General features: G+C 40.4%; 1 protein-coding gene across 1 annotated transcript in view; it reads right to left on the bottom strand.

Moving 5' to 3' along the window:
- Positions 1–11,813, bottom strand: part of LOC104161084 (pro-epidermal growth factor-like) — a gene marked incomplete at its 5' end in the record, with an annotated part of 30,413 nt that overhangs the window by 2,398 nt on the left and 16,202 nt on the right. Inside the window, 4 exons of the mRNA XM_009699394.1 lie at positions 2,855–2,957; positions 6,506–6,673; positions 9,343–9,493; positions 11,463–11,582. Of these exons, the coding sequence (XP_009697696.1) occupies positions 2,855–2,957; positions 6,506–6,673; positions 9,343–9,493; positions 11,463–11,582 (542 nt within the window). The remainder of the gene's footprint in view (positions 1–2,854; positions 2,958–6,505; positions 6,674–9,342; positions 9,494–11,462; positions 11,583–11,813) is intronic.

Below are 11,813 nucleotides of genomic sequence, written 5' to 3'. Positions count from 1 at the left end.
AGAGGGAAACTCAGTAAAGGGGGGATGTTTAAAGAGCAGAAACAGGGAAGAAGAGAAAACATCCATAAATAAGATGTTCCAACAGAAGGACTGACAGATTCAGTGGTCCAGGTGGATAATTGGTGGATTTATGCAGCTAAATCACAGACTATTTAGGCATCAGTTCATTTACATAAAATCTGCAGGCCTACAGCTGCTAACCCACATGTGACAGACCCTCAGAGGAGATTCAGCTCCTCGCAGTTCTGCAAAATATCTTTGGCTGCGCAAAGCAGAACGCTTGCTGGATGAAAAGTTTCAGGACAGCATCAGAATTCAGGCATGTGCAGAACTTTACTAAGGCTTACATATCCCCAGGACAAACCTAGCCTGGCTTATGGATCTCTAATATAAATGTGAAGAAATACCCTGGCATACCTTCAGCTAAATGTATTCATTCACATGGCAGAATAGAAGTAAAGGGAAAAGTGAATGACACTTGGACGATTTATAGGTATAGTTTCAGTATCCTGATACCTAGCATTTGATATGTGTGATAGCATAAAAGCTTGTTATCCTCCACATTGACCTAGATGGGCAAGAACAAGAAAGTCTTCGCACTCCCTCTCCCAGCCTCACAAACGAGCAGTAGCACTGTGGGCTACAAAAGGAGTGATTTCATGAGCTCTTTCCAGTTACTGCGTACATATCATCCAGTCCCCATACAAAGTCCTTCATTAGGATTATTAATCCTGTGTAAATCAATGGCACCTAAAAACCTATTCCAGCACCTTAAGAGTTGAAGAGCTACAGAGTTCTCTGTCCCTGATGTAGTCTAATCTCTTTTTTTACATAAAGCTCCCCAATAATCCACTTTAAGTGAACAGTAGAAATGGACAACTTCCTGCTGCGTTTTGGCAACTCCACAGTTTGTAACCTGAGTGCACGCATGCATGAACTTAACGCAGTGAACTGAACACTCAATGGCTACATGAGCACAGAGAAAATCACATGCGTGAAACCACAGGAATCCATTACTGTGTAAGCAGCAATAATTAGCTAAGGGTCAGTGATTTCCTCTTCCAGCCTGCAACCAGCCATTTGCAATAAATTGCTTTATTAATGTATTTGATGTCTTCCCGTACAAGAACACATGGTGAAATTTAACATGAGTGTGCAATAGGTGAGTAGGTTGGATTTGGTTTTGTTGATTCAGTCCATTGCTTAGCTGTCTAATTACTCCTATATTCAGCAAAGATGTCATTGACCACTAGCATTAACTGGGGAGACGACAGCAGGTGAGGACAGAGCTGATGAGCTGCAGGCCTCCCAGGCAACAAGCTGTTTTCAGCCCCAACAAATGTTTCTGATTTTCCCAGCCTCAGATATTTTGCAAGCTGTGGTTTCTGTCTGTGCTGTGAACAAACGATGGCTTCACCATGATTCAGCACATTTGCTGTCCAGTACCTGGAGGAACAAAGTGCTGGTAATAAAAAGTCCACATGAGTATGCAGCTGGCCCACTAAGGAACAATAGGTCTTAACAAGGGTCAAGTCAATGCAGTACTCCCAACTTACATTTGATAGGGTGTTTCAGTCGCTACCCACTCACAAATCCTGCCAGACTCTCAACCTAAACCATTTGTGAGGCCTTCTTTGGGTTGATTAAAAATCCTTGGATTTGCACTATAAATACTCCATGATATTCAACCCCTCATCAGATTCCCAAGTAGAACAAACTCATCTCTTTCTGGACTTAAAGATTTGGAGCAGAGTCAAACTTCAGGCCATTTAAAGTCAAATTCTTTTGTGACCATGACTACTACGCACATGGTTCTTGTGCCTTTCCTGCTGTAGTTGGGTGTGGAAGGCTTTAAAACCTTGCAGTAATACCAATACTAGAAAAACATGTATGCAGCTACCCCAGTAAAAAGGTGTGTGCTTCACAAGAGTTTATCACCAGTCCCGTACAAGTATAAACTCTTCCAGTAGCCTTTTTCCACTGGCATGACTGTGCTTGTTTTGAAGAGTGTATGCTGCTTAGCTAATGTGATGCTACCCAGGCAAGTACGGTGATATTCTTATTCAGAGCTGAATGATACATGTGTGCAGACAAGTTCTCAGGGTAAGTCACGCCATTCTGAGAAAGGAGTCTCAGGCTGGGCACAGAAGTAGCCACAGATGCCAATTATGTCACTTTTCTCAACTTCAAGTTTCAGTTGCAATCACCCAGCAGTGCAATGTCACTTTAATGCCAGTGAGTATCAGATCCTTAGATCAGATCTGATGGAGCCAAATTCTCTGGTGCAACTTCAAAGACGGTAACAGAGAGAAGCCAGTACAACCAGATCGTGATGGCATTTCTACCTACCCCAGTGCAAAATCAATATTTTATATTTCCTCCCAAATTGCCTGATAACATCCTGGTTGTTTTCTTTACAAGGTAGCAGCCTCTAAAACAAGGACATTTAATTTCATCAACCCCCAAAATAAAGTTCAACATCTCGTGTAGCAGACACAATACTTGGCTTCCAAGAAGCCTTTTTGACGGAGGGCATACTTTCCTGTGAAAATAACTCTGTGATATGCCATGTCATCACATTGCCATTTCCTTAATTTAGAACACAGTTCCCCAACTGTTGCATTCAAAGCTAACAATAACACTGGCTAATGGTTGCAATACATCCAGGCAGCTGTGAACTTTGAGGGATAACAATGAGGTAAGATGAACTAGGGTTCACAGCAAAGCACTTGATGACTCTAGCAGTTATTTAATATATTTAAGATGTGAATTATTTGATGGATAATCTCAAGTGGATCCCTAACACTCTTTGATCCTTCCTGCTTCCCTTTCCACTCCACATTAATATAGTTACCCGAGACTTGCTGCTAGTAGGTGTCACGTTCTTATTGTCAGCGTGGTTGCTGGCATCTCTTACTGCTTCTGCATAGAGATTCTTCTTATATAGGTTTTGACTTCTGCAACAGAACAAAAGCGGAAACAAATCATTTTGCTTTGGGAGGAACAGATGCTGCTTCCTTTCACACATTATTCTATAGGTATTTACAGAAGGGACATCTATTTTGTTTCCTTTCATTGGTTTGAAAGGGTGTATTACTGTCAATTACCGCACAGTGGTTAAAACAAGCAGCTTGTCAGAAACAGAAGTCAGTAAGAAATGAACAAATGTTTGTTCTAATGTACCATCTGTAAAGGGTCATTCATTAGAAAAAACAATAGGCCTCATAATTTTAACTACCCCTTCCATTTTCTTATATTATTCTATTTATAACACATTCCTTTTATAAAGATTGAGGTTTCAGCCAACACAATGAACAGCATTTGTGGGTGAAGCTCAGAAATAAAAATCTGACTGTATTTTTGTACACCATTGATAGTTACAATTATGAAAGTCGCTCTGCATTTACCTGCATCATTTATGAAAAACAACAATTTCAGAAATTACTATGAAATAAACAAACTGAAAGCCTCAAAAAGCTCAGAACTAAGATATTTCCAGGAAAAAGCATCACCAACAGAATTAGCTCAAGGGGAAAAAAGGCTGAGAGTACAACCTGGAGTTTGAAAAGGATACAAATAATTAGCTCTAAGTGATCAGTTTCATAAATTAAAATAATAACAATTTTTTCCATTAAACAGCAATCATTTAACAAGGCAGCCCATATAGCCCCCAACATAGAAAACATGGTCATAAGAAAAAGAGCTCATTCACCCTGCTTGAGATCCAAGTCAGTACATCTTTACTGACTTTACCTACATGTTGTTTCTCCTCCTAGACATTAGCTAACAAAATTAATGTTACACTTTTCAAATTCCAGAAGTCCCACGTTATAGCATCCTTTTACTTGATCTGTTTTAAATGAAATTTAATAGATATATACCAAAGAAAATATGAATTTTCCTTTTATTTCTGCATCACATTCATATCCTAACTGGCAAAGTGCATCTGCCATAATTATCATATGTTGCTCCCTTCATGAAAATACAATGTAAATAAAATTTGCTTTTTGCTAGAAATGAGAAAGACCTGTCTCCAACACAGATTTTCTCCCCGGATTCTCTATAGTATGTTCCTGTGTATTCAAACACTTTAAAAAAAGTAATTGTCTCCAGCAGAGAATAAGACTGGGACTGTTAATACAAAATCAAATAGGTGTCAGATCTGAGGGTATATCCACAGAGCAGAATGCTGAGAAATATGGTAAATGAGTCCATTTTGACTTTTCCTGACACTGTGGCAAGGCTGCTGTTCATGTTTTGTCACCTGTGTGACACCTGTGTCACGATGTGCCCGTTCTGTATTGCAGCTCACAGTCCTGACAAAACTCGAGCCTATTACTCAAGAGTTATAAAATTCATTGCACAGAGCTCACACACAGGCATGGCCCTCAGCGGAATGTGCTGCTCCAGAGGATCACTAATTCTACATCTTACTTTACAGTATGCAGAGTAACAGATGCCAGACGGACTTCACAGGCACAGGATCACTAATTCTACATCTTACTTTACAGCATGCAGAGTAACAGATGCCAGACAGACTTCACAGGCACGGGAGTCTTCATACGCAACTGCGCACAAGCAGACGAGGCAGTGAAATCTAGTCGGCCAAGCATGGGCAAGAGGTCAAGAATTTCTCAATCTTAATCCAGTCCTACTGTCGATTTTTGCACAGCCTTGGCCAATTGAGGTGGAGAGATTGTGGGTGTTAAGTCTGTGATTGGGTTTTTTGTTGGAGAAGAGTTGTTTCCTTGCTTCCCAAGGAAGGCAGGAAACACTGCATAATATACAGTCAGACTATATAAACATAACATTAAGAATAACACAATGCTCTTCAGCAGACTACAGCCCATGAACAAACCAACACAATACTGTGGTATTCTTGGCCTCCAGTTCACACATTCTTCAAACTGGCAAGTGTAGATCTCCAACTTCATTTCCTCCAACTAAAAGGAGACAGGCATCTCCATTTTACAGGGGAAGGAACTGGACTATTACAGACTTAATTGGTACATTTCAAAATGGAGTAGATTATGTGAAAAAGCAGCATAACAATTTCAATCCAAATACTGGTTTCCAGACTCCAGTTAAATAGGGATTTTAGGTCAGTGATTTCATTTTGATCTAGTTATGCTAGTAATAGCTGCAGTACAAATTCAGTCAAGCATGTAATTGAAAATTTGTTGTAGAGGTAAATAGTTATATTGATCAAAAGCATTTGGCAAGAAAGAAGGGTAAATCAGGAAGAAATGACAAAAAAGAGAGGAAGGGAAGAGAATTAGTATCTTCACATCTTAAAACCAGCCATATTCTGGCTATTTTTCATGACAGTTTATATGACATATGTGGGAAATACAAGAATCTCACAATTTGTCTCTTCTGTATGTATCACTCCATGGATTAGCTTCTGAATCCCAGGTCATGAGAACAAACCAGGCTGTGCTTAGCTTTAATTCTGGACATCTACTATTAGTTAATAGACAATAAGAAACGTGTCAGCTTCTCTACTTTTATGGACTAAATATGCTAGGAAACATTAAATAAGAATGGAAGATATTAGCTGCTTTTGCAGCTTAAATTTTATGCCTAGGAGAGTCCAATTTTAAAATTAACCTAAACCACAAACAAAACCCCTGCACACAGAGGGGAGGGCTGCATGCAGCAGGAGACTTGATTGGATGCTGTCTGGCTTTTCGGTTGTTTACTTTTAAATATAAATATGCATTTAAACAAGAGCCTCTGAGAACAGTTATCTGCTGAAGTCATGGCCAAAAGACTAACTTACTAAATGCTGAATACTTTCCAGTCCAGGGGACATCGATGACAGTTAATTTCACATCAGACTAGGTTCTTAAATAGTGACTGTAGGGATCATTTTTGCCAGGAGAAGAATCCCAAACCTGCACAATTCATTACATGGAAAATGCCAGGGAGTACTTTTAAAACAGATGTGCCTTAGGCTGACATCCCTGATTTTACTCTTTCTACCGAACTGCTTTCACGTTCATTGCTGGAGGCATCACTGTGGAAGGCTGCTATTGGAAGGTTAGCATGCTGGTTTTCTCAATGGCAAGGAAACTTTCAGGTGCCACTCTACACTGAAAGGGAAGCAAAACCAAACTAATGGGACAGCTAGCAGAGAAGAGCAAAGCCCTACCACGACAGTTTCAGACATCTAGAGCTCTTAAGGGAGACCAAGGAAGAAGTAAATAGCATGCTCCTGAACACTCTCATCAATACAAATTATGACTCCTCTTCAAATCTATTAAGGTATATTCTTCTCACCCCCCCGAACATGTCACTCGCTAACACCAGGCAAGGCACATGCCAGAACTTTCTGAATTATTCATAGATCCAATTACTGAACAGCAAAAGAGTAGCAAGGATGACATGGCAATTTCCACCAGCTGAGGATCAGCTCACGTTCTTCACCGTGAGCCCTCTGTGAAAGTCAGCAGCACCTCGGCTCCTGTGCCAGAAGTTCACCGCGCGTGTTTGGAAGCACTACCTGCGGCAGTAGGCAGCCAGGGATCCCAGCAGTAGCAGGAGGACCAGCACCGCTACGCAGACCGCAATGATGATATTCCGCATCTTCACCCGCTCCGCGTGCTGCTGCTGCTCCCACCACTCCAGATCGCTGAACTGGCACCGCTCCCCGACATAGCCCGTCACACAGCTGCCAAAAGGAAGGGGAAAAAACCCCAGATCATCACTTCAGTCACCTTGCGTATTGATTTACCATTGGCAACCGCTACAGAAGTATCTGGCTGAATTTAGTAGTGGCGAAGACAAAATTATTTTAAAGGAATGGCTGTTGAAACCTGTAGAATTCAATATTAAAAGACTTTTTTTTTACCGTAAAGCTATTGAATTACCTATAGAATTATACAAAGAGATTATAATTTCCAGATTCCAATGGGTAAAGAATAGAAGAAATAATTTTCTCTTAAATCCTTCTGTGTGAGTAGTGTTTCCTAAGATTTTCCATTTAACTGTTTCCAGCAGCAAGCTTCCCTGTCTTTGAAATAGGCAATATAGGACTTGTATTTTCAGAGTAATTTGGTTAAAGGAATCAAATTTTAATCTGAATTCTTACTTTAAAATAAAAGACGAATGAAAGTGTTTAAAAAAAACTCGAACAGGTTAGAAATACCTTCATAACTTAGTTTTAATATAAGCTTCTTCTGTAGGCAGTTTGTGTTTGTTTGTTTTTACCACTGTAAAACCCAACATAGAAATATCTTATCAGTGCATGAAACTGTCAAAACAAAATTACTAGAAAGTGAGAAATATATCAAAAAGAATCTCAGTCTAGTTCTACTGTCCAAGGTAAGAGACATAAAAAAAGGAAATAATAAACGTAAAAAATAAAAAGTCTATTCAATTCATAACAATCTCTCAGCAACATAGGCTCAAATCCTTCTCACAATTCTTATCGGTCTAGTTTTACTCAAGTCAAAAGAGCTAGTCAAATGAGCAAAAGAAGCAGGATTTGACCTGCAGCAGCTTTTACCTAATGTCCTGAAATCAGGACATTTATATCATCATTCATTATTAAATCAGGCAAAAGCAGTCTCACTCTGTCACAAATTAGAATGCATATATGTTGGAGGGCACAAAAATGCTAATTTCTTAATGTAACTTCACAATAAATTCCAAATAAGATAGAAGATCTACTTTCTAGTGTAGGAGCTTTTATTAATTAAAACACTAATCACATTTGGTATGTGATTTTTGCTAGATATTTTTGCTAGATAACATTTTTCCATGACTTCATTTTGGTATTTAACGTGTAACAGCCTACATGAATGAATGCTGCCATCTACTGAGAATTGAGCAAGGTCCACACACAAACCCTGACCCCCAAGAGCACGGCTAAGCACAGTTGTTCCTTAATTTTTTAAACAGCTTTCACCTCCAGAACTGAAGAATATGTACATTTGGATTCTTAGGATGCGCTAACACCTAACAAATAAAAGAAAAGAGAGTTGTGATCCAATTTGAAAGTTCTGCATTTGTACACTCTTCAATTTCAGTAGGAGAAACTCAGTGAGATGAAAAACGATAGTTTTCAATGCCTCTCAAATTTACACTAAAAATTCATAACAAATACCAGAGATGACCAAGAGCCCATCTCCTGTAATGGCTTTGCCCAAGGGCTTTGCTGAGCTTAGGAAATCCACAGCACAAAGCATCCACTTCATTCCCACGTACATACATGAGATACATGCTTTTCACATTCCTGCAGGTACAGAGGTCTGTAGGCAGGGAACACCACTCATTTAAAAGTAAGAAAGCCTAGGATTTGACGGTGCTTGCAGGAATGGCCTGGTACAGAGGTTCCTGCAGTACAATACAAGGAAGATCTGGGGGAATGGGGGGGGTCAAAGAAACCCTTCAGCACAAAGTTTGCTTTCCTCGCTCCACGGTTACACCAGGGCCACCCAAGTTACCGAGACAGAGAGGGAGATTTGCCTACTATGGAACAGCATCCATCCTCTGCACAGGTCCTCGCTTACCAGGTGACGTACCCCGAGGGAGGAGGCAGGCATTGGATTTGTCCCACTGTAAACACTTTTATGCTTGATTTTGAAGAAAGATATAGCACAGATTCAAATATAATCAAGTTACACAATTAAACTCCAACACTAATGGTTTTGAAGAAATGATTACCCCATGGGACTAGGCTGTCACGTTGACCAGGCCAAGGCTGACTTCTGGAGATAGGAGATTCTCTTTGCTTTTATCAGTAACTGCATTTGGAGAACCAGGAATTAGGTTTCACAAAAATATCAAAAGGGGGAAGGACATCTCATTTTTAAGGTCTCGTTGCTATTCTCCCTGTTTTTAAGAGGACCATCATGTTGTACCCTTTCTGCCAGGGACTAAGACTCTTAGACTCTAAGGGAAGATGCTGACACTAGACTTCTCCCTAGTCCCAGTCAGAGGAGACGAGACAGAAGTGTCCTCTTGCACCCCAGCAAGTGCTACACAGGAACAGCAAGGCCAAGAAGGAGGTACAAGTCAGCATGATACGTACAGGAGAGACAGCAAGCACCTCTTTCACAAAGCCATGAGCAATAACTCATTTAACAACTTATCTTACATTTCCAAAGCAAAGTATCGAGTGCTTAGGAAACAAATCCAATCCTACTATTAATTGCATTGGGTATGAATGGAGTGACCACTCACAGTAATCACGTACAGAAAAGAGCAGAGTCTAGTGATAATTACTAGCATGAGTGATGAACAGATAATTTAAGGACAAACACTTCACTGTCCGGACTCAACTGAGCCCTAAGGATACCATACATCAACATAGACAATGTAAATTTCTGTACGTACTTGCAGGCATAGTCTTGTAGATCAGAAACATAATTGCACACACCACCATGGAGGCAGTACGACTCGTACGAAGGAGGGCATCCCACAATATCGCCTTGCACAGGGTGTGTAGAGTATTCATTGTTGACAGCAGTTGGGGGGACAGTAGATTCTGAAACACAGGATTTCACAAAGACATCTCAAACTTTCGGCCGCATTGACAATGTGATCTATGAAAGAGTTCCAGAACTTCGAGATAGGAAAGTAGGTAAAAATCTCGAAATTTGACCAATTACTTGCATTTTACCTGTTTGCTGATGTTGCTTATCAAATTTAAGCACAGAGAACTTTAGATCAAAATACTAAATATGCTTGATTCTAGATTTGCAATGAAAGACCCACAGAGGTTGGCTGAGTTCTGTCTATTTAGATGTGTGAGTACAGCTTTGAAGAAAAACTGCACTGGCTGTCTATCACTTACAGTTAAATGATTTTTGCAACTTATGCAGCTTTAGGGTATGGAAAATCTCTACCATGCACAAAGTCAGATGTACAGGTGAAGGGTGACTGTATTTCATGCACTTGATCTCAGACTGAGAATTTTTCACACGCAACTTGTCTTTCTTATGCAGATTATTTCTACTCTGCTGCCATCCAGTTGATTGCATCTGTGTGTGACTGCAGACCACATTTTTTTATTGTTTCAAGCTAGATCGGGTACAGATAACAGCATCACTGGGGAAGCAGGGAACTCTATTGACCCAATTCTTCAAAGGGTTCTGCAGCCTGCTCTGGTTCGCACACACAGATACCCAAACTAGCTAGTTTTAGAGGTAGCTTTAGTATCTCTGCACAGCATGACCTACAGTGCAGACGTGCTCTTACAGAAAAGGAATGCGCTCTTGCCTACTCTGATGCTACAGCAAATCTATAGGTCAGAACCAAATATCTACATGGCAAAGACTTTCTAGCAGTATGGCTTAGCAGAAACGTGCCTAATCGCTCCCATACATTTATGGGATCAGTTTTATGACTCACACCAGTTTTATTGCAACATGACCTTCAATGACATTTGTTTTCAAAAATTTCATTTGCAGGAGAACTGCCACGGTAAAGAGCCTGAATGAAAAGGGATGTGTGATTTTAGTGAACCCCAGGTGTGACTGCATTCTGCAAAGAAAATTTCAGCTTGCTAAAAGAGCTTATTAGGCAAAGAACTAAACCAGTGTGTTACCATCCACAAAGACATGGGATCGAACCTACAGCTGAGGGACCTAGAAGGCATTACTTCCAAATCATGCATCATTTAAAATCATCATTTCCTGAGTGACACCTGAAACTACTGAAACCTCAAGTAACTGAAATGGGGGTGGGAATCCTGATAGGTGTTCTACGTAAAAAAGCCATAATTTCCTTCTGTTTTTCTGCAGAAACAGATCTGTGACAATCACACAGTGTCCCTCTACCATCAGACAGTCACTTGATCTGGAGTAAAATTCACCTTGATGAAGGGGGCTGACACAGAGTAAGACAATGAGTCACTCAGCTCTACCTTTTCAGAGAATGCTGCTGCCACATTGAGGTGCTGAAATGAGGGTCAGATAGTCACTAGTGCTGAACCTTCAGCAGCCCCCTTTGTTAAATAGTTAACCAGATTTTCTACAGAGTTTCAGAGTCCTTTTGAAAAATTAGCCACTGGATCTGAAAGACTAGCTTATTCTGAAGAATTAAATGAGACTGAAATTTTGTGCAGTTCTTCTGCTAGCCTTCTGCAGAGGGAAAGAAGGCACAGAGAGTTTGAAAAATTACATAGATTGAAATCACCTCCAAAAATGTTGCCTCCGAGGAGTGTTTACTTCTGTTGTTGATTGTAAAGGCCATTAGATAGATGTGTCATTACATTTAGACAGTAAAAATTAGCACTGAACCTTAATGTAGATATTTCCAAACTAAACTTGGATCTGGTCTCCTTAGCCCACCTCAAAACAGCCTCCTAAAGCAATGCTAAGTGGATCCACAAGCTGCTCAGTATGTCACCATACAGGGTTTCCTTAATTTCCTTGGACAAATAAGAATTCATCCAAGAGCACAGTTCTTAGTTAAGGGCCACTTCATTTTAATTGCTCACTCCGTTTACTCACTGCAACCGATGCCAGTTCCAGAAGCATCATCAGCACACGAGCAAGTGAAGTTTCCTTCTGTATTTGTGCAGGTTATGTTCTCTCCACAGGTGTGGGACCCCGTCTTGCACTCATCAATATCTGTCACCCAAACAGTCTGCAGTTAGAAGAACGAAATGCCTCAGAGCATCGGTTAAAAGGGCAGCAGTTGCAGCACTGCAGTCTCCTGGCAGTGGGGAAAAACACCGAAGAGCTTCCCTCTGCAAATATGCCTTCATGGAAAACGTAACGGAAAACCAACTAGCATACTTTCTATGCCAAGTAATCTCAGTCTCCCATCCTCTCAAGAGCTGGGAGAAGCTCTGCAGAAGC

Source organism: Cariama cristata, unplaced genomic scaffold (genome assembly GCF_000690535.1).
Source record: "Cariama cristata isolate BGI_N322 unplaced genomic scaffold, ASM69053v1 scaffold884, whole genome shotgun sequence".
NCBI lineage: Eukaryota > Metazoa > Chordata > Aves > Cariamiformes > Cariamidae > Cariama > Cariama cristata.
Note: the sequence above shows the minus strand (reverse complement) of the source record. Positions and strands in the feature narration are given on the sequence as shown.